This window comes from Mastigoproctus giganteus, chromosome 1, assembly GCF_048544385.1.
Source record: "Mastigoproctus giganteus isolate SK-2022 chromosome 1, ASM4854438v1, whole genome shotgun sequence".
NCBI lineage: Eukaryota > Metazoa > Arthropoda > Arachnida > Uropygi > Thelyphonidae > Mastigoproctus > Mastigoproctus giganteus.
The window spans coordinates 41,303,461-41,328,268 of record NC_143575.1 but is presented as its reverse complement, the minus strand read 5'-3'; the positions used below and the strand labels follow the sequence as shown (position 1 = coordinate 41,328,268).

The following is a 24,808-nucleotide window of genomic DNA, read 5'->3' as shown; positions in this document are numbered from 1 at the left end:
AGGTGTGCTCCTCATCGTATGATTTTAATCGTATGATGAGAAGGTTATGTGAGACTGGTTGTTTCACGAGAGGTACCATGAATCGAGAGCGAACGACGAGGACGCCAGACAATGAGGAGAATGTCCTACGTCTTGCAGAAGGCAATCCGAGTACGAGTACTCGAGCGATAGGCCAACGATTGGGTATTTCCCAATCCACTGTATGGAGGATACCGTCAACAAACCAAATGAGTTCATACCATCTGCAATGCGTCCAATCATTGGAGCCTGCGGATTATCCACTCCGGAGGACTTTTGCTACTTGGTTTCTTTAACAGAAACGGTTCGCAAATGCTGACTTCCGGCGGGATCGCTGTTCACGCGACCTCCCGTTCGACGTCCTCTACCGCATGACGAAGGCATTTCGGACCCTGCAATGCTATGTGATTCCAATTCGTCTTTGTGCCCCCTACACCTCTTGCAAGTTTGTCGCACTGGTAGTGAATCACCCTGTATATGTATATATATATATATTGATTGATATACAATAATTTTTAATATGTATGCTTGAGATGCTTTCTGACATGAAATATAACAGTGCCCCTATAGTATTCAAATACTTTTTTTTTAGCATCTCTTTTTATTTTTTCAGAATTGTTTTATGTAATGAATTGGCTCTATTTTTATTATTTTTTTTTAACTTTAACAAAATTATATCACCACTATATATAATATACTTTTTATCATAATAAAGATGGAATTTTCTGCTTCTTCCTTCATTTGTAATATTTTACAGTTGAATGAAGATAAGAAAACTTTTGCATATTATGTTTAAGCGCATATATTTTTTCTCCATCTCAGATATTATGCTACTCTTAAACGACAAGAAGAAGATAAACTTGCAGAGTTATCTCGAAAATACAGAGATCGAGTAGGTAATTTGTTCATATTGATATATAAAGTTTTAAATATAGTTTTCAATTCGTGCACCTTTTCTTTAATAATAATTTGGGATAAAATAGGAATAATTTAAAATCATTAAGTTCAATTTCATTCCTGTAATCTTTGAAAGGACCAAATGAAAATGTTAAGCTGGAGAATTCAATTAGGAATTCACTTGTGCCATTTTCTTTTGCAGCTTTCATTAAATATTTAAAGGGTAGGCATTGGTTTGATGTATTTAGGAATAAACTTTCTGGATTTTTGTTTATCAAAACTTTATCATCATTTATTTTAGTGTTATAGCATAATTTTAAACGGTTTGATATATAGCTTTGGAGGGGATGGGTTTTTTACTTTAACCTGTGGATTGCGTACGTATTCATTTTTGTCATACTGACAGAAGATAACATTGAATTGTTTCAGTTTAGCTAATAATAAAAACTAGCTAAAACCTGTGAAACTTACATGGAAGAATTATTGCTTTGGCTTGAACAGAAAAATCCACTACTAGCCCCAAAGTAGTGAAATACCCAGGCCTGAATATCCTTCCTGCTTTTGTACCTCCTAATTAGAGTTGTGGGGAAAAAATGGAAATAAACTTCAGTCATTACTGATAGATCCAGAGAATATCCTCATGAATATTCATATCACCTCTGCACTTACCAACTTTCTCCTTCTTGATATCATTTTTTTCCTCCTCTTAGTAAAATGTTAGTCTCAGATACAGTGGACCCCTGCTTTACGATATTAATCCATTCCAGAGACACCATCTTCTTCTGGCATTATAACCCAGGGTGGGTCTTAGCCTTCTCAATGATGCTTCACCAGTAAGCCCTCCCAGAAGTGAAACTTCTCCAACTTCTTATTCTCATGGTCTTTAAGTCTTCTTCTACATCATCCATGCATCTTTTCCGCAATCTTCCTCTTGCCCTCTTACCGATAGGTTTCCATTCCATTATCCTCTTAGTTGTTCTGCTGTCATCCATTCTCATAACATGTCCCAACCAGGTGAGTCTCTGGCTCTTCTCAGATCTGATGATGTTCTCACCCTGAATAAAATTGTCAAGTTTGTGGTTCATTCTGATCCTCCAGGATCCATCAATGCCTTGTACAGGCCCAAAGACTTTTCGCAAAATTCTATGCTCAAACACTCTCAACAACCACTCATCTTTACTCGTTAATGTCCATGCTTCACAACCGTATGTTACAACTGGTCTAGTGAGACTTTTGTATATCCTTAATATTCCCAGAGAAATATGGCCTTAATTGCTAATGCTCCTAAAAAAAAAACCAAAAAAAAAACCAAAAATAATAATAAATAACTTCCTTCTCAATGCTTCTGTCTTTTTCTTTCTACACAACCTAGCTACGACAATCCGTTTTTCCTTGTAGTTTTCACTATTCACTCTGCTATTCTGCTGTAAACATTTCACCCTGGCTTGTCTTCAATTCTACTACTACTCGACACTCATCATCATACCATTCCTCATTCCTCAGCCTTGAGGGCTCACCCAAGGTATATGTGTGCTGCACCCAAAATTGCAGCCTTTATGCAAGTCGATTCATCTTCAGTCTTGTCACTTTTTTTCCTGTTCTTGCAGTCCTCAGGCCAACTCTGCCTGGTACTTTGTTTCAACAAGTCTGTCTTTCAATTTCTCTGCATTCCACTGCTTAGTTTTTTCAGCCCTTCCTCTTGCTACTAGAGCTATTTTATACTTCAATCTGGCTCCCACTAGAAAATGATCAGAATCAGAACTGGTGCCCCGAAAAAAATGGACATTTTCAATTGCAGTAGCCCACCTCTTAGAGACCAGCACATGATCAATCTGATTAGCCTGATTTGTACCAGGGATTTTCCATGTACCTTTACGAATATTCTTTCTTGGAAACCGGGTACTCATGACCTTGAAGTTGTTGGCAGCAGCAAATTGTGCTACCCTAAGACCATTATTGTTTGTTTCTTCATGGAGGCTGTATCTCCCAAATAAACCCATGAAAACTTCTTCGCTGCCTAGTTTAGCGTTGAAGTTGCTGAGAATTATAATAGCATCATGTCTTTGAATTTTTTCACACATAGCCTGGAGTTCATTGTAAAACCATCTGCAATGTCATCATCCGTACCTTCAGTTGGAGCGTACACATTAATGAAGGTCACATTATGGAATTTACCTTTAATTCTAAGGCTGCAAATTCTCCCAGACAGTGTGAAGGCAAGTACAGATCTGCACATTCTCTTAGAAATCAGAAATTCTATACCCTGTTCTCCCTATCTATCATCAATTCCAGAATAATACATTGTAAATTTCGACTTATTCATCATACCTTTACCTTTCCATCTAACTCCTTGGAGAGCAACAATATCCATCTTAAACTTTTCGACTTCCTCTGCTATGCTGTTCATAGCTCCAGCCTACAACAGGGTGCGCACATTCCAAGTTCCAAATCTCAATACCAAACTTGTGTCCTTATTTTGAGGCCTGGTCTATTTCCATAAGGGCTGTCTGGTTTCATTTGTCAAGTTATACGTAATGGTTAGATTTTTTATAGGGTAGGGTTGTGAGCCATGTACCCAATCCCCAACCTAGAGGACCAGGGTGTCTCTTTTCATCTGTCTCTTCACCTTCGACCTGTTCAGCTTGGGAGGCCCTACCAGTAGCTAAGCTACCACCGACATAGCTCTTAGGATCACTAGAGCACACAAGCTCCACCACCACGTCAAGGTAGAGATACCATCGGTGAGGCCAGAGACACCATCGTATCATGAAAATATCATAATGTGAACCCAATAACACGTTGGTTTTTGGTAATTCATTTCAAGACCTCGGAAGTTGAAATTTTCTTCTTACTATGCTCTTTAGGTGCCATATTATCGGTTTACACAATGTTGTATGTACATGAATTCAGCACAGTAAATTTATGTGAAATGAAATAAGCACAATACAAAAAATCAATTTAACTAAAGGATACAAAAACAAAACACATGCCAACGTGTTTACAAACGCTGCTATTGGCTTAGAGGAAGGACCACGTGTTTCGGTCGTAGACAATCATAAGCCCATCGTAAAGTGAAATAAGTAAGTGCCGGTTAGTAGAATCAGCTGCTTTATAGAATCAAATTTCAAAAAACCAATTCAAATCAATTAAAATGCACTCCACTTTCATCGTTATCATATGTTCAGTTATAAGAATCAAATTTGAATGACTTTGGGATATTTTTCTAAATCACATTTCTGGAGGTCACTACCATAGAACAGTAAAAACAATTTGTAGTTTTTGGTTTATTGGGCTTTTCTGTTAGTGCAATTTATTGTAAACAGATAGTAAACTTGATCTTATTGCATGTGCAATAATACCAATAGCTAGAATGCTGTGAGTTTTTACGTTATTATGGTGAAATGTGTGTCCTCCTCCACGAAATTGTCAATCATACAAAAACGTTAAATTTTCAGAATCTTCTCTTCATTCCTATTTTTTAAGTTTCGTAATACTCGTTACTCCACATCTCACTTGCACTATCGTGTTAGTTGCAGTTTGTGCGTTCTGTGTTCTTTGTTATTGATTGCCTATCTTTTTTACTGTTTTAAATTTTACAACCCAAAAAAAAAAATGTCAGTGAACAGAAATATCAATTTCAAATATCAATTAACTATACAGTCGATTTTGGTTATTTGGGACACATCAGGACTAGTGCATTTTGGCCCGATTAAGCGGCTGCTCCAATTATCCAAAGTTTCACGTAAATAGTTAAAAATACAATGGACTCTCCCTTTACAATTAGTTCAATGTACAATCAAATCACATTATGATGGACTCGCCATAGTAAAGTACCGTTCACTATACAATGTGTAGTAAGCGCTGGTCATTGTGATCACGTTTGTGAATTGAATTTTAATTCTATTAAACAGCGATTCTAATTAGTGAAAAATAGAAGGAATGTTATCCACAGGTTATAAAAGTAAAGATATATTAAGCACAAATTTACCCTTTATTACCTTACCAATTAAAAAATTAAATGATACGTGAAAATCTGAATAATATACGTGATAATCAGAATAATTAATACGTACTGTAATATGTTCGTACTAACTAGTTGACATTTCTGTTCACTGACATTTGTGGGAGGGGGTTAAAATTAAAAAAAGTAAAAAGATAAGCAATCAATAGCAAAGAACACGGCACACACAAATTGCAAGTAACACGATACGCGCAAGTGAAAACGGAGTAACAAGTTACGAAGCTTTAAAAATAGGAATGAAAAGAAGATTCTGAAAATTAATTTTTTTATATGATTGAAGATTCCATGGAAGTGCAAGCACATTTCACCATAATAACCCATAGAATTCCAGCTGTCGGTATTGTCACAAATTCAGTAAGTTTGAGTTTACTATCCGTTTATGATAGATTGCACTAACAGAAAAACCTGATAAACAGGTGACTGCTAATTGTTTTTATTGTTTTATGGTTGTGACCTCCAGAAATCCGAGGTGCCTCCATAGCCAGGTGGGAAAGAGCAGCAGTGCGTAGCACACGCTTCTTGATTAGACCAGGATTTGAGCCCATCACCACCAAATACGGAGGATGCGGAAAGGTCAGGAAATGACCACGCATATCCCGGAACAATATGGCCTTAGTTGCTAATGCTCCTAAAAACCAAATAACAAACAAACAAACAAACTCCAGAAATCCGACCAAACCACATGGTGCGGTCGGAGACAATCGTAGGGTAATTTCCAGTGCCCAAATAACCAGAATCCACTGTATATACATATTACAGTATTAATTAAGCTATGTACATAAGCCTAAATTTATTTTTATTTTGCTAACCTGTGGAAAATATTCTTCCAATTTTTGTGTATAATTTAATTTTGTTAATTGGTAATTATTGATGTGTAAATTTGTGCTTTATGTCTTTACTTTTATAGCCTGTGGATAATATTCCTCCTATTTTTGCTTATTTGTGCTAGTAACAAATTAACTCATAAAGTACAGGTAGTTTCTGTATTCAGTTTATGCTCAACCACAACCACATAGGCATTTACACATGATCATTTTGATAAGAATACAATCATTAACCATATTTAGCAGTCACATGAACTTTGGTCAACTCAAATACATGTGTGCAAATTATGTTGACCACTCAACCACATCAGACTTGACCCAAAATATATTGCTATGCCATAAAATCAACAACGATGGCTTTTGTTGTTTTCACAGAAAATGTAGAAACCGATTTTTAATAAGCATGACGCTCCAACTGAATTACTTGCTATATAGATTGAGAATTTCACAACTTGTATTACTTAAAATTATATAATTTTAAGTAATATAAATTGTGAAATTATATGAGGAATATAATTTCAAGTTTTGTCCACATTGTATAAAGTTTTGCATAATATTCTTTAAATTTAGGCTAAAGAACGACGTGAAGGTGTTAATCCTGATTATCAGAATGAGGATCCTATCAGTGCAGCTGCTGGATATAGGGCTGTTGCTCCAGATGCCAAATCGTAAGTGAAGACATTATTGTACCTTTTTTCTATAGCAGGAGGGGATAAATAAATTGTGCATATGATTTAGATCAGGTTCTTATATAAGATATTTTATTCAGGATTAAAAAATTTAAATAAATTCTTATAGTTTAAATATGGAGATCAATTCCTATTATTATTAAAATAATTTTAAAAAAGCATTTTTCTTTACAAGGTGGAAATTGTGACTGTGGTGGCGTTTTCCACTCTATAAAACAAACTTCAGAACACATCCAATTTATACAGAGTGTCCACAAACCACTTAATAAAACCAAAAATGTTATTGTGAAAATAGGGTACATGATACAAATGTAAAACCACTTTTAGGTGATAGAGGATATCTTTTAAGTTTTTATTCACCAACCAGAAAATGTGTACACTGCAGCAGATGGCAGCATAATTGCAAAATTGTAATCATGGCAAAATTTGGCCTTTTGTGCAGTGAGTTATCACAAAGTTGCTGAACTTTTCTTCTTTGAAGAAGTTATTTTCACAGCCACTGTATATTACATACAATATGGCATATGATGTATGCTACATCATCGTACACTGGTGTGCAAAATTTAAGGACCAGTCAGGTTCTCCTAGGAGTGGCCTGGATATGAGAAAAGCATACCAAAGGAACCTCGTGAGGTACAGAAATGATGAAGGAAACACTGACACAACAACGGAAACAAAACTGTACAGAGGGACTTTATTCAAAAATGGCAACATAGCACTGGCTGCCATGATAGAGATGCATCACTGCCAAAGATGGAGCAAGGGGAAGAGGTGGTCCTCGGTATGGCCACCCCTAATGTCGATGAAGGCTTTGCACCACCTGTCCACACTTAGAACAATATTGTTGATAAGTTCTTGCATTATTATTGATGAACAATGTTACCGCAATAAGTTTTTGCGGTGACATTGTCCATTTCTCTGTCAGCACCACCTTCAGCTGGTGAACATTTTCTGGTGGGTGTGAATGTGCCACTAGGCGTCTCCCCAGAGCGTCCCATATGTGTTCGATGGGATTTAGATCAGTTGAACAGGCAGGCCAGTCCATACAAACAATGTCCTCACTTTCCAAAAGCATATCAACAGCTGCAGTGTGATGGGGTGTGGTGTTATCATCCATAAACACGAACTTGGGGCCAATTGCTCCTCGGAACAGATGCACATGGGGGAAGGATTGCCTCAGTACAGCAGCATGCACTGGTTACAGTACTGCCTTCCAGTATCTGTAGTTGTGTACGTCCATCCAAGATAACGCCTCCCCAGACGAGAACACTTTGACCACCATACCGATCCCTTTCAGTGATGTTTGCAGGGTGATACCGTGTGCCAGCCTCTCACCAAATTAGCTGATGTCCAGAATCGCTGCTGAGACTGAATCTACTCTCATCTGTAAAGAGTACCTTAAGTGAAGATTTTGTGGTTGTAACCTTTAGAAATAATGCTGGTCTTTTAAGTTTTGCACACCAGTGTATGTAATCATACAGACACAGGCATTGTATTCTAAAATTCTAGAGGCTCTTAACTGGATTCAAATCACAGGCATTGTATACTACATCGCATGCTACAGAATTTCCTTATGCCCCCAACTGCAGGACGACAGTGGTGGCTTGATTTTTCAAGCCACCACTGAAGTATGCTGATCAACTTAAATGAACAAACAAAATTAATAACAGTATCTAAGAGCAACTATTAGCCTCGAGGTCATAATGGCCACACACATCCCCACTATGAAGAGGTTGGTCATTACTATCTTTACTCCCATTTAATTAATCAATCAATCATTTCCAATCTGGAATTGATGTAGCATACACACTTTATGACCACCAATTGGTGGCCACAACATAAAATAACTCTATACGCGCTCTACATCCAACTACAAGCAACTCTACATCCATCCTAAAATGAGGCCTGCAGACCTGTACGCAGTACTCAAGGTGTGGCCTGACCATTGCCTTATACAAAGAGATAATCACCTCCTTTTCGCTACTAGCAAAATTCCTGTATATCATTGATAATGCCCTATGACCTGCTCTGCACTGCTTAGAAATTTTCAGGTGCCTATCTGCACTGCTCAGAAAATTTCATATCTGACTGCGCAGTTACTCCCAGGTCTTTTTCATTTTCTACCACCCTAAGTGTAGTACCCCAGAATTGGTACATTTCTCTGGGGTTACTTCCACCCATATGCAGTACTTTGCACTTGTCGATGTTAAACTTCAGTTACCACTTCTCAGCCCAAATTTTCTAGATCCTGTTACAGTAGCACGCTGCCATTACTGCCATTAACAACCCTGCCAACCTTTATCATCTGCAAACTTTGACATTAAGCCTGATTTACCTTCATCAGTATCATAGAATAAATATACAAAACAACAGTGAGGCCAATACCAAACCCTGGGGGGCTCCACTAATAACATTAGTTCATGTAGAACAGTGTCCATTTATTACCACTCTCTATCGTCTCTCCCACTCAATCACCCTTTTATCCATTGTAGCAACTTACCCTTAATACCATACTGCTCCAATTTGTACAGTAGTCTTCCATGCGCAACAGTGACAAAAGCTTTTCTGAAATCCAAGTATATGATATCAAAATTATTTTTTGCATCCAGTTCCTTTTTAACCACATCATAATATCCGATCAAATTTGTCAGACAAGATTTTCCCTTAACAAACCCATGCTGTGTCTAAATTATTACTGCAGTCTTGTCCAGATATCCTGCAGTGCACTTTCCCTGAGTCCAAGGATGCTCTCATCATTATGGCTAAGGATTTGCTTACTTCCTTTGCCACCTCCTTTAATATAACTGGATAGATCCTATCCACCCAAGGTGCCTTTCTTATGTTTAAGTTCAACAATATCTCCTCCACTTCGCTCTCAGTTATTACAAAATCATTAAGCACGCTGTTGATAAACTTCTGGAATTTTCGTCCCTTAATAGCTTCTCTTGCGTGAATGTAGATGCAAAATACTCATTCAGATTATTAGCTATTTGAGCAGGTTCATCAACAGTCAAACCATCGATATCAAGGTGACAAATCTGATTCATCCCCTTCCTTCTAGGGTTTATATAACTAAAGAAAGTTTTTTTTTTTTTGTTTTTTTTTTATTTATTTAGTTTGGTGAAACATTTATTCTGTTACTGAGAGTTTTACTGTTAATCTTGATAATGTATGTTCAGAACTCTCCTCCATGCCTGTTCACAGTGTTTTTTTACTACTGGCTTCAAAGCCATTATATTTTCATATTGCTTCCAGATTACTATACTTTCTCATACTTTTATAACTTTCATACATCCATTCATTCCATTATTCTCAAGACTTAATTTTTTTGTCCATTTCTTACAACTTGCATTATCATTATCTTTCTCTGTTTCTGCACAGGCCTTTCCAAAATGTTAATTATCCATACAGGCAGTTTTAATAGTAGTTCAGAATTATATCATTAAATTTATGTTTAGGAAAAATATCTGTTCTGCTTACTCTTTTAATACATACATATATAAAAAAACAAAGATTAAAAAAGTAGTCTAAATCGTAAAATGCAATTATTAAAATTAAAATTTTAAAAATTAACAAAAAAAGCAGTCTAATTGCAAATTAGTGAGGTTTTACTGTAATTTTACTTTAAACCACCATTATGAACAGCACATGTTCATATGATACACGGTCATCAAAAATAATTTCAGATTTATTTTAAATTCTGAAAATGAATTGATCCTGAAATAGTTTCCCTTTGTTAGTTGCCACAAATGTTGCAATAAATAAATTGTAAGGGTTTATGTTTTCAAATTATATTTTTCTTTCTTTTTAGTGGCTTGGATGCTGCTGAACGCCGTCGTCAAATGATACAAGAATCCAAATTTTTGGGTGGTGACATGGAGCATACTCACTTGGTGAAAGGTCTGGATTACGCTTTATTGCAAAAGGTATGTCTTACTGTGTGCTTTATCATATAGCTTCTTTTTTTTTTTTTTTGTCTTTTTTTTGTAAGTTGACTTTAGACATACTTTTCAACTATAAGTTCAAAAGTATGTTCTTAAAAAGAAACATTACTAATTGAGATCTATCCTATAGACTCCACAGTATTTTACAGAAATTTCTGTAAGATTTACATTACAGAGCTGTAAGGTGGGTGGCACCTGTGAATATTCATAGGAAGAGGCATTAGCAAGGTCCCAATCTTTATATGCATTCACAGATTTTTCGCCTTTCTTTCTTATTTTTATCAGTGAATGTGTAACTATTATGAGTAAATACTTTAATGAAACTAATAATATTTTTTCCAGTGATAAAAAACCAGAGTCCACTTTCACCACTGTTAGGACACATAATGAAAAACCCCAACCACAGAAGAAAATGTAACTACTACCATCGCCACCACCACCACCAAAAAAATAACAACAGTGGCTTTATGAGAATGTTATGTAGTTCATTAGACAAAATTACTTTTGCTGTCAATTTGCCCACTGAAAGCCATTAATTATATATAGTACAAACTACCAGTTAAAGAATATTACAGAAAATTTTCAAGTTGAACAAAAAAAACAGGTTACTGTTTTGTTTTTTCGCATAATTGTCTTGATTATAATTATCCTTTATACTTAATGAGGATTAATGCTATCAGTCAACTGCCATCTTTTGTGTGATTATTTGCTGAACATGTAAGTGTTCTGTATTTTATTTTCCACTTTTTACGAAAGCTGAACAAGTGCTTCTCTTCATTTGCTAACCTTAAACAACCAGCTTTTCACCATTGCTTAAAGATGCTTCCCTCATCACAGAAGCTATGTTTTTTTTTTTTTTTTTTTTTTTTTGCTACATGCAGCTGATGGCTACTCAAGATTAAATTGTCATCCATTAACTTTTGATCTTATAAGAATTCTAAACTCTTGGAATTCTACAGCCTATTCTTTTTTTTTTTTTGCTAATGTCATTTGGTCACAAGCTAACATATGACAGGCAACAACTATTGCATAGGAGACATCAGTAACTGTAATCAAAAGTTTTTATGCTTGTGTAGCTGATCTGCAGATTCTGAAAAAGACTCATATCAGTTAAACCAAATACAAAATGTCATACCAGTTTTCCCAGTTTCAGAAATAATGCTTCTCTTTAACTAAATCACAGCCTTTTGCCTGTTAGAACTACTGTATGTAAACCACAGAGGTATATCTGTATTCATCATTGTGGTTTTCCAGTTTGCGTTCTCTGTTACTCTAGTACAGAGATTACACTTTGGGGGGGGGACTTGAATTTTTATAGGGGCACATGTTTTTATAAAGCACTTTTTTTAACATAATTCAGACAAACCATCCACTAATCCAGGTATGAAGCATATTTTATTCCATTTGAGATTAAATCTATTAAAGTATAATATTTTATTTCAATTGAGATTAAATGTATTGAAGTATATTCTTCAGAGAGACCTAGATAGGCTTCAGGAATGGTCAGAAAAATGGCAGCTATGCTTTAATCCAACAAAGTGTAAGGTATTACACCCGGGAAACAGTAATTCCAAAATAACTTATTCACTTGGTGGAGTTCAACTGAACCCAGTACTGGAGGAAAGGGGCTTGGGAGTTACGATACGGTCAGACATGAAATTCTCTGAGCATTGTAAACAGGTTGCAAGGAAGGCCCATGGTGTCCTATCGATGATCTATCGAACTTTTTCAAGTAGAGATTGGGACGTGATAATCCCATTATATAAGGCTTTTGTTAGACCACACTTGGAATACTGTGTTCAAGCACGGAGACCGCACCTAAAGAAAGACATCAAACTTCTTGAAAGGGTGCAAAGACTGTAACTCGCCTGATGAGATCGGCAAAAGGGCATCCTTATGAAGAAAGTCTTTGAATATGTGGGTTGTAGAGTTTGGAAACTAGACACCTTAGAGGAGATTTGATTGAGGTGTTTAAGGCTCTGAGAGGGATCAATAAAATGAATTAGGACGAAATTTTCAAAATTATAAATGATGCTAGAACTAGGGGACATAAATTCAAGTTACGGGGGGGAAATGTTTAGATTGGACTGCAGGAGGTTTTATTTTAGCCAGCGAGTTATAAATTACTGGAATAAGTTGCCTACATGGGTGGTAGAGGCTGACAGTTTGGGGAAATTCAAAGGTCATCTGGATAGTGCCTTCGGGTCAGGGAAGCGCATAGGATAATAGGTTTAATTTCCTTTTCTTTTATTAATTATTATTATTTATTATTATTTTTTTATCATTGTTTTAGTCGTTTTTTTTTTTTTTTTTTGCTGGTGCAGCATAAGCCATAGGCTTTCTTGCACCATGTGGCCATTATAATACAATAAAATACAATACAATATTAATATATAAAAGTATGTATACTCATAGCTAAATTTTGTTAGATCTGTTTATTTGCACTTGTTTTGGAAGGAGGGCATGAAAATTATGAAATGCTTTAAAGGGACCACAGGATATAAAAGTTTGGAAACCTCTGCTCTAGTAAGAGATACAAAAGTAATTCAAGATTGGCTTAGACTCTCCTTTTTTTTTTTTAACAGAAAGTTTGGTCGTCGGATTAGCAAAACCCTCTTCATGCAGATGGTGGGAATACTGAATACTACTCTCAGTCCCTGATATGCAACCATGCCCTCTGTGCATACCTATTAGAAGCAATACAATGTGGTATTGGAATCTTTTAGTCTGAGTGTAAAACAGCACTATGTCATCAAATTTCTATTAGAAGATAAACTGGCTGAAACAGGGTCTCTTTCCTACACTGCACAGTGTAGGAAAGAGACCCTGTCACTGATATGAACATTTGTCATATTCAAGAGCTGATTTTAGAAATGAGATGAGTTAGTGCAACATTATATAATTTAATTCATCTATTTCAAAAGTATGTTTAAGTAATTTGAAGTGTAGAAGCAATTATTTTTAGATTAATGTTCAAGAAAGTGTGCCTGCACTGGGTTTTGGGATTCAGCAAGATTGATTCTTGTTGATTTTCTGCCATATCATGTAACAGTTAATGCTCTGTATTACAGAAACTTGCTTCTTGATGATGTGCATACAGCAGTTTGCAAGAAAAGGTTTGGGAACTATCAAAGGGAGTCAGTCTTCTGCATGATGACACAAATCTACATATAGAAATTTTGACAGTGATGGCTGGAATTTTTGAACCACCCACTTTACAATTGGGAGTTCATCTCCAGTGATTATTACTTGTTTGAGACAATCAGAGAGCATCAGAAAGGAGAGAAATTGAAGTTACAGATGATGAACCAAAGCACAGTATCATATATTTTCTATACAGACAGCCTATTTCTTCCTATGCTGTTTGTATCAGTGCCTTGCCACAGTGATAGCACAAAAACTTTGGTATAGAGCAGTATCTTGGAAACAAGTAATAAGTTTGGTCATTGTGGTATAATGTATATGTTTTTGTAAAAAATAAAATTCCAGCTCAATCTTTAAAGCACTCTTGTGTTTCACTTTCAAAAACCTTGCATGTACAAGTTTTTGTTGTTGCAGAAAAAGTGTGGCTTCTTTTAGCCTTTATTAATACTAATTTTTATTAAAATCCAAAAGTAAATTAATAAAGTGCATTAGATAATTTAAGTGAATATTATTTGTGAAATACAAATGAAAACAATTATATTTTATATATTATTAATTTATTTGCAAAAAGTTAATTATTTATTTACTTCTCACTTCTTTTAATTGCAGAATGAAAAATTCAATTAATTTATTAAAAATTTATCACATGCACATGGCATGCAACGTAATGCATATATCACCTAATCTGTTTCTTTTTGGTATAATTTTGTTAAACTTTTCATATAGGTACGAAGTGAAATATCAAATAAGGAAAAGGAAGAAGAAGAACTGGAAAGAGTTCTTCTTAAGCATAAGTGAGTAAAAAACACTTAATAAATATATTTATCTTTTATTTTTTATTTATATTTATCTTTTATAATAAATTATATTTATCATATAGATAAATTATATATCTATATGATATATCTAAATTATATATCTATAAATTATATATATAGATAAATTATATTTATCTTTTATAATAAATAAATCTTTTACCGCTAGTTTTCACTGTTTTAAGTTTTTATGCAATTTTTTTCAATGTATTGCTTGATTATCAAGCAATTACAATTGCTTATCCTTGTAGAAGCTCTGCATTACTAAATATAATTCAGTAATGCAGCTTTTTTCTGGACTCTTGTTTGTATTTTTAAGAGGAACATCTTTTTGAAGTATTGACTTACATTCATGTATTTGAAATTATTTGGTGTCACAGAATTTTCTCTGCATTCATAATTTATAAATTTTGATTCAGTTCTTATTGTTGGATTGATTAACTCCTATCTACCCCAAATTAATTTAATTGTTCTTGAGAATATATGGTAATTTAGTTTAATTATATTTATCAGCCACATTTTATTTTTGATTTTTAGGGATAAAGAAGGAGAAGAGGAAATATTCTTCAGAACAAGAATGGGTGAGTCTGTGAGTTAGTGCAGTGTGACAAATTATATTACTATATTTTATGAATAAAAATATGTTTAGACTTTAGTAAATACAAGGCAGGATCAGAATGTTTCAGAATTGAATTTTTATTTAAACAAATATAATATATAGTATAGGACCCTTGTATTCAGAATCCTGAAATCCAGAAGTTTGACAAAATCAGGTGTTTTTTTTTTTTTTTTTAATATAGTTATGTGATGCTGTGCTAGTATTACTTGACTCACCTGTCTATCAGACCACAGTAGACTGATAATCATCTGCCAACACAATAGGGGATCTCACTATTCAAAAATAGTGAGATCCCCTATTGTGTTGGCAGTTGATAGGGTTGTAGTGTGATGTGAGGACAGCATACCTGACATAGCAAAAGCACAGCAGCCATTCAAATTTGAATGGCTGCTGTGCTTATTTGATAAATGATATTTCTTTTTATTTAATTTTCTTATTTCCTTTTAGTAACTACATTCAATAAATGTGTAAATTACTGAATTTTATCTGCTGTCCTGCTCATACTTCCACCCCTATCTACTGCCTTTCCTCAATGATGTATGGTCGCTTACTAATAGAGATTATGGTGAAAGTTCCTTTTGTCATAAATCACCCTGGTTATGGCTATATTTCACAGCAAATTGATGTGTCCAGTTTTTATCTTGGTATAAAAGGAAGCTTTCAACTTCTGTTTCTCTATACAACATACATCCCTTTAGGCCAGTTAATTAATTTCAGTTAGGGCTGTTTACATACAAAAAAGCCAGCTGCACTTTCTTGTGACAAATACTGCATTGTTACAACAATGAATTTTGACTAATGATCCAAGAGGATACCCAGCTATCAAAAAAATAATAATAATAAATAAATAAATAAATAAATAAAATAAACAGAATTAAAAGGAGAGTGAAAATCAAGCAAAAAAAAAAAACAAAAAAAAAATACAAATTTTTGGATAATCCATGTTTTTTATCCCTTGATGTGAATGGTTAAAAATAATTTTTTAAATTCTTTTCTGGTGGTGATTAGAAAATGTGAGAGACAGATTGGATGACAAATAACATCCCTATTAAATACAGTGCAATTCTGATATTCCATGCCATGTTGTGCCACAGTTTCAGCTATAATGCCAGTGATCATGACTTGGAAGAGGAATATAAAAAAATAATGTGGTTTATGGCGAACACAAATTTTACAGTTGACACCAACAGCAAACTCTGTACTTCAGAGAGAGAGAGAAAAAACCAGTTAATGCAGCAGTTTGCAAATGCAGACCATTGAGCTAAATTCCCTTGTGTGGTGTATTCTTTCAATTAGCAGTTAAATTTTTATAGGAAACAAGCTACTACTAACCCCTGGCACCACCATGCCGTGACAGGACTAATTGTATGTCTATCATTGCTGCAATTAAAGATTCTATTCTATTCTACTTGTGTTATATTCAGTTATAAAGTTTTGTAAACAACAGCATGTGACATCCTTTACAAAGCTATGCTATCACATGTAGAATGGCAAAACTGCTAAAGGCATAATGCAAAGTGTGCTCTGGAATTTATGTAATGAAGGGATACTTGTTAGACAGAAATGAAGCTTTTTACTGTAATATAATGGAAATGAGTATGTTTTTTTTAAAGTTAAAACTTTTCTCTGCAATCATTGGTTATATTTTAAAGTTAAAGCTTTGCATCACAATTGGTCTGATTTCAGAAAGCACTACCAACCAGCTCTGCTAAGTATTAATATGTCGTGCAATTTGTATGACATTAATGTCACACAGATTATATATCATATATTGAAAGAAGCTTATAATAATTACATCTTTCTGAAAAGAACTGCAGTATTGAATGTTAATACATTTTATTTATTCTGTAATTAATTTAATTATAATTCTATAATTAATTACTTTGTAGTATCAGTCAACAGCTATGGTGTCACATAACAGTTACTTCCCATACCACTACCACTCTCATGAAGGGAGAACTTGGAATAAATATGTCAACTTGCAAACAGATATTTGATACCAAACGGCTGAAAAATGAAACTTAGGACAAATAAACTTTTACAGTGAGATCCCCTATTGTGTTGGCAGTTGATAGGGTTGTAGTGTGATGTGCGGACAGCATACCTGACATAGCAAAAGCTGACCTATGTCACAATATAGATATAATGAAATTTATTTATCTTTTGCTTTCAGTGATGAAAACAACAGATAAATACAAGCATATTTGTTCCATAGCTAACATGTTTACATGTTAGCTATGGAACAAATAGCTAACATGTTTATATGTTAGTTATGGAACAAATTTACACAAATGGAAAGTTTGCACAAACTTTCTGACAATAAAATGATATGCACTTATTGCTCCCACAGCAATCCTATGGAGTGAGTGTGAATATGCAATGACCTAATGAAGGGGAGTGAGTGTCAATATGCAATGACCTAATGAAGGGGAGTGAGTGTCAATATGCAATGACCTAATGAAGGGGAGTGAGTGTGAATATGCAATGACCTAAAAATGCTTTTTTTAGGTAATTGCATATTCATATTAAAATTAGAAAAACCTAGGTAAATTTATTTCAAGCTATAGAGCTGGTGTTAAAAGATGTTCCCGACAGCTGTGTAATATCAAGATTGCACTGCATGTATTAATACATATTGAAAGACTTAATGTTTATTGTAAAAATTACTGATATTTAAGAGATTCGTATACTTTTCTTATATAGGCTCTAGTATCTTTTATTGTATGCTTAATTTTTTGGATTTTATATGTACTGTATTTCTTTTTTTGTAAATAAACTTTTTAATTTTTATATTCTGCTGTTTAGTTGGTTGATTTGATTATAGTATTATTAAAGTTTATATTTACTAACACTTTTTTAGATAAAGTAAATCTTAATAAAGATTTTTAATTATTTATTTCACATGTATACCAATGTCTCTTGCTAAAGACCCAAAATACAGAAAGCCTTTAATCCCATGCTTTCTGGATAAGGTACTGTATATATATATATATATATTGATACTGTATATATTATAATTTATTATTGATTTTATTTTTTTATAGTGATCCCATAAAATGCTGTTTAGTTGGTTGATTTGATTATAGTATTATTAAAGTTTATATTTACTAACACTTTTTAGATAAAGTAAATCTTAATAAAGATTTTTAATTATTTATTTCACATGTATACCAATGTTTCTTGCTAAAAACCCAAAATACAGAAAGCCTTTAGTCCCAAGCTTTCTGGATAAGGCACTGTATATATATATTGATACTGTACATATTATAATTTATTATTGATTTTATTTTTTTATGGTGATCCCAACATGAAAGTTATTAGAACCTATAGTACTTAGTACTGTGTCATTAATATTTCTTATATATTAATGACCATGTTCTATTGGCTAGAAATCCTCTACATAATTTTGTTGAAGATAACACACCATATTCCTCCTTCCACTTTGAAGGACCCTACTCTGCACAAATGTTTCAACTTTAAGTGCCTCCGTAGCCGGGTGGGAAGGAGCAGCAGTGCGTAGCACACGCTTCTTGATTAGACCGGGGTTCGAGCCCATGACCACCGCATATCCCAGAGCAATATAGCCTTAGTTGCTAATGCTCCTAAAAAAAAAAAAACCAAACCAAACAGCTTCAACTTTAATAATCAAGAATCCTCAATGAAGAACAAAATCCTCAGTTGTGTGAAGAAAATTTAGTTAACTCCAATCCTTCTAAAACTGAGTCCTGTCTTATTGCTCAGAAAAAAAAATAAGAAAAAAAAATGCTGTTCCCATGCTTATTTTTGTTGTCTTGAAATAACCCCGATTTCTTACTTTTTGCTTTTCTTTTTTGCATAAACATATCTCAAATATTGCTTCTTCTACATCAAAAAGTGGGTTTTTCTTTTTTTCTCTCAGTGTTAGTTTTCTTTCAGCTACTCTATACAAATCTCAAATCTCCCATGGAATATTGTTTCCAATTCTGGGATTGTGTCCTGAAATCCTCTTTCTCCTAAACTCTATTCAAGAGAGTGCAGTCAGGTTAATTTATGACTGATCTTTTACAAATTCTCTCTCTCTGTGCCTTTTTTTTTTTTTTTTGTAGATATTTCCATTGGCACTGTTCTTTTGTATTAGCATCTCTAATTCCACTGCTCTCCTCCAAATCAGTCTGAACATGTGCCCTCATTAGTCAACATCCATTCACTGTTTAACTCCAAACTCACAGAACTAACCCTGAACAGAAATTCTTCATTTATTTCGTCTACTTCTGTTCTTTGGAACAACCTTCCTTCAGTGTATTTCCTGAAAATTACAATCTGCAGAAATTCAGGTACAATATCAATAAGTGTCTTCTGTCTTTTCAGCATCTCAGCCCAGTACTAAAGTTTTTTTTCAATTTCCCATACAGGAAGGAATGTATTTCGAATGGTGTTTCGTGGAAGACATATAGAAAGGAGTGAGTTATTCTTACCAGGACGTATGGCATATATTATAGACCTTGAAGATGAATATGCTGAAAGTGACATTCCTACCACACTTATAAGGAGTAAAGCAGATTGCCCAAGTTTTGAGGTAAGAATATTCTGGAAAAAAATGGAAAATTAATAGTTGATATGTCTTTCATACTAAATATGAACCTTTTTTTTTTTTTTTTTTTTGAATGAAAGAAAATCTAAGCTTCAACATGCACTCAATACGCATTTGTCGCAGATAATATGTTAATTATGTAAATATTAGCCCCAGAGGCTCTCTGGGGTTAATATTTCTCTTTCTTGGCGATTCCCTTCTACTTCCGACTCTTGTTCTCTCTCTCTCTCTCTCTCTCTCTCTCTCTCTCTCTCTCTCTCTCTCTCTCAGGATAATTCAGAAATTTTTTTTTTCAGCTGGTGCAGCATAAGCCTCAGGCTTCTTTGCACCATACAGCTAATAATAATAATAATATAAACCCTGTACTCTAGCTTGACCATGTTAACCATGGCTAATTCATTTTCAAGTTAGCTGTGATTATCCTCATTACTTTAGGTTAACCAGGCATCCAATTTTAAATGTTTTGTCCCAGCATCCCAAAATTTTTTTTTTTTTTTTTTTTATTATGCTTAAATGTCCTAATTTTCCATAATTTTAAATGTAATGATTTGCCCAGAACTTTTTAACCTCTCTCTTTGCACAAATTCATTATCAGTCTCAAATTAGTAGATCTACCAAATATGACTTCATAAAAGGCATTTCTAACACCGTTAAAAAAAAAAAAAAAAAATTATTTGCACAAATTCACCAGAAGCTGATTCTAAAAAAATAAGTGTGGCAGCTGGGCATATATTTCCCTTCTTTCTCTTTTGTCTATGGTCATAGTGGTACAGGTTTTTGAGTGCACTAACTGCATCCATCGGTTAAGTAGTGGGCAAAAATATTCATAGAATTAATTTGTGGCCCAGGAAAAAAAATTTATTTTACAATCTCCAATACAGTGAACAATCTGCATTGTGTGGTGGGACAATCTAGGAACTTTTTGATCATCCCCTGTATTGTTATAGCATTGCAAAAATTAATGTCTTATATGATGATGTTATGCTATTCAGTGATGTAGTTTAATATCACTTAGGTCACTTAAATTTCAGTATACCAGGTTAGATTAAATGAATTTGGGTCAGTTTATAAGACAGCACTGTTAGAATTGTGAGAGAAATGAACACACACCAAGATATCAATTTCTTGAGCTACCAAATGAAATCATATTACATTCTGTTTTATTAGTAGCATGTCAGCACAGTGAATGATTGTTAAGAATGGCAGTTAGTTGCTAACTGTTTGTTATTGAGCCTACATAATGACACTTGATGATTATATCAAATACTTATGCACTATGAAGCATATTGTTCAAGTTGTTTCTACAGAAACTTTTCTTAAAAAGGATAATTTCTCATAACCATCTGTTCGTTGTAAAATTGTACTATCCAAATTTTATCTATAAAAACATATTTACTGGTTCCAAAACTAGCTTATTTCTGGTTATGAAAAAATTTTAAATCTCATATTTTTTTCACGAGACCTCTACAGCATCATCATCCAAATGTTTTACCCATTTGATGTCCAGGTCACTGGACATCAAATATATGATAGTAGAGATTATTTCTTCTGGATTAATGGTGTGTGATTCTCTGTTTTACTATCCTATTTCCTCTTAGATCTTCAGCTGTAACCAGAGTAAGCTCTATTTCCTTTAATGCTTCTTTGATACCTTCGATCCACCTTCCTTTTAGTCTACTGCTAGGACTATTACCATTCATTTGCTATTCAAATAGCTGTTTAGTTAATCTCCCTTCTCGCATCCTTTCTACATGTTCATATCATTTTAAATTTGGATCAGTGGCACTGAATCCCCAAGGCAACGAACCTAAAATGCATAATTATCTGGAAAGATGCATTCTGGTGCTGTCACTGGTGATTGCAGTACTGCATCAAAATGGTATTTCGGTATTTTTTGTGCATAATACCAGTATTTTACATAACAAAAATTGAAAAGGTATGTGAAACAAATTATTTATTTGGGGTAAAAAATATATAAACATTTAAGTTATATGAGAAAAATTAAATTTTCATTCTGATAGAAATTAACATGTTTACTGATATAATCATATAAATAAGACTAAATGCAACTGGGCATAATATTTTTAAGAGTTATAATTATCTATATAATATAGGTGTATAAACACCATAGACAACTCTTAAAGTAAAAAATGATAGTGTAAAAAGCATCATTTCAACTGTATCTCATTGTGCTCATCCTTCACGAGTTACCATGTATTGATTGCACTACCTATCATAGTTTTTTTCCTTTAAGAGTTGTCTATGGTGTTTTTGCACCTATATTATATAGTTATATTGATATAATTGTATTTAATTATTTAAAAAATAATTATTTAAAAAAAAACAAATGGAAAAAAACACAAAAGTTATTTTATACCTTTGTTTTAAAAAATGAGAGCTTAGAAACAGAATCCATCTATAGTCTCATTGCTGATCCTCATGAAAATATTACCACAGCAGAGAAAGCTTGTTCCAAATCGACACCTGTTAGAAGAATAGTAATGTTGGTATTGATATACAATTTCAAATATCTCCTTCTAATTTATTCCTCTTCAGATAATCTTCATCTCTTGTTTGATGTTTTTGAGAAAATCATTTGATTTTCTCAAAATTATCAAACGATTTTTTTTTTTTTTTTTTTTTTGGGATTGCAATCTTTTTATTGATGACAAACTCTAGTTTTTGTTTCATCAAAAGCATTTGTGGTTTATTTTTACCTTCTTTAGTTTGATCATTCATGCATGAAGATGCAGAGGTGTTGTTAGTAATTTTAACCTCAGTACTGTCTTCTTGATAATCCACTGTTTAGGAAAGCCTTTGAACTAGAGTATAAATAATTCTTGAAAGAGAAGCTCTGCTTTGTGATCCTGATTTTCTTCATCCTCTCGCGGATTATGGAGGTATAGAAGGACACTTTCTAAATCAGTGCATCTTTGTTCTACTTCAAATTTTAATGCAGCTTACAACTCTTTGGACAGAGAAGAGTCCAAAGAGTTGTAAGCAAGTAATTTCCTTATAACTATGTAGTCACACTTCAGTTAGCATATTGGCAACTTGGCAACATAATGCTTTAGTGGGCATCTTTGCTAGAAGAAGAGCTGAAATTGCCATTGATATTGTTTTAAATTTGTCCTGAGTGAAAATAATTTTGAATTTAAGAGCAATCAATGCTCTTTGAGCACAATTTCTCTATTTATAAAACCAATATATAAAACTCAATTTATAATAGATCCATACTGAATTCCTATCATTCGTTTTTCTGTGATCTCTAAATGTTATTCATTCTGGATTCTGGGTAATATTAATCTGTAAAATAGATACATTAATACAATAACTAAATTACTAATTATTAGTAGATATAATAATTTATAAGCAAATTGTGTGTACTTTTATTACTTGCTATTAATATTAGCAGTATGTTAGAATAATCAATCAATTTATAACAAAGAAAACATCCAAAGATGTTTTCTTTGTTATGAATTGATTGATTATTCTAACATACTACAGTATACATGCATATACTGCACTGGACTCACTGCAGTATATGCATGTGGCAGTTATTCTCTGTGATTATTTCTTAATATTCTAGCACTCAAACAAGCAATTATAAAGATGTAGTGATAAAATTGCTTGAGTTACTTTATATTACCCTACATATTATTTGTTTAACTTAAAGTTGCTTCCTTCGTGTCTTTTTTATTTCCCTATGTAGAGAAATACTGTTTATTGATTGAATTTTTGATATGAAATATTCATTTTAAAATATTAAATTTCTCTTAGGCTCAAACAACTCTCACAACGAATGACATTGTAATTAACAAGCTAACACAGATTCTGTCATATCTCAGGCAAGGAATGCATAACAAGAGAGGCAAAAAAAAAGATAAAGGTAAAGTGAAAGAAGATGAAAAAGGTCAACCCAAGGTTCAAGATGACAGGTAAATTTAATAATTTTTTTTAAAATTATAAGATCCATTGATTATATTTCACTCTAATAAAAAAAAAAAAACTAATATCTTTAAATATTGTTAAAACCTTTTTCACTTGCAGAACTCTTCTAATTCTTAATTTCATGTATGGAATAAGTACATGTGTGTGTGTATATATATATATATGGTCAAAGTCCTGATTGATTTTTGTTTTGTGATTGGTAGTGAATTTTTTTTTTTTTTTTGTATTTTGGGCGGGAGGCATTACCGGTAATTAAGGCCTAACTAACTGGCTAGCCATCATTGTTCTAGCAGTTGTTGATTCGCCTATAGTTCTATGTTGACAATTAATATGAACTCAAGTTAAGAAATATATAAATGTAAAGTTTGAAAATATTATAGGAGAATCCCTTTTCCTTTCTCCTCTAACTTTAAACCTCTAATCTTTTCAGACTTTACATTTATATATTTCTTAACTTGAGTTCATGTTAATTGTTAACATAGAACTATAGGCGAATCAACAACTGCTAGAACAATGATGATTAGCCAGTTAGTTAGGCCTTAATTACCAGTAATGCCTCCTGCCAAAAAAATAAATAATAATAAAAAAAATAAAAAAAAATTTCACTACCAATTGCAAAACAAAAATCAATCGGGATTTTGACCAAACATATTAATGCCCATATAATATTTAATTGTTTAATCCTACAATAGCATTAATGCTGCATAACTGCAGCATTATCACAACTGAAAATTTAATAAAAATAGAACATAGGCTTAAAAGTAGTATTCAAGTGTGTGTGTGTACACACACATACACATACAGCAGCAGAGAAAAAAACTGCATCACCTTAAAAAAAGTAACATTTGTAGTGAAACTTGTAAGATATTTTTTGATTACAGTCATTTTGTTTGTTGCAAAGCAAAGGTATTGTATCAGATAGTAATTGCAAGGTATTGCATTAGCCATTTCTATAAATATTTCTAGTTGAGGGTAAATACTTATTGACTCCATAGGTTGGCCACTGTACACTGTAGCCAAGTGGTCAGCAGCAGGAATGCTGTGGCACACGCTCTTTGAGTAGACCAGGGTTCAGTCCCCTTACCACTAAATACAGTCGCTCTGCCAGTCCGCACTGGACGAGCGAGGCAGATTATGGTCCATATAAAGTAACTTACAAGCTTATAAAGTAATCGCTCATGTGGGACTGAGTCAAATGTTTTGCTGAAATCTAAATAAACAATGTCAAAATTATTCCCTAAATCCAGCTCGTGAGTGACCCTGTCAAAAAAGCTAACCAGATTTGTTAAACATGATTTTTCCTTAACAAAAGCATG

The 24,808-nt window shown here is 33.5% G+C and overlaps 1 protein-coding gene across 1 annotated transcript in view; it reads left to right on the top strand.

Moving 5' to 3' along the window:
* beag (IC cytokine homolog beag) overlaps positions 1 to 24,808 on the top strand; it is a 109,746-nt gene that overhangs the window by 21,383 nt on the left and 63,555 nt on the right. Inside the window, exons 5-11 of the mRNA XM_090379778.1 lie at positions 841 to 910; positions 6,331 to 6,428; positions 10,261 to 10,375; positions 14,264 to 14,331; positions 14,890 to 14,933; positions 19,363 to 19,526; positions 23,322 to 23,479. Of these exons, the coding sequence (XP_090235904.1) occupies positions 841 to 910; positions 6,331 to 6,428; positions 10,261 to 10,375; positions 14,264 to 14,331; positions 14,890 to 14,933; positions 19,363 to 19,526; positions 23,322 to 23,479 (717 nt within the window). The remainder of the gene's footprint in view (positions 1 to 840; positions 911 to 6,330; positions 6,429 to 10,260; positions 10,376 to 14,263; positions 14,332 to 14,889; positions 14,934 to 19,362; positions 19,527 to 23,321; positions 23,480 to 24,808) is intronic.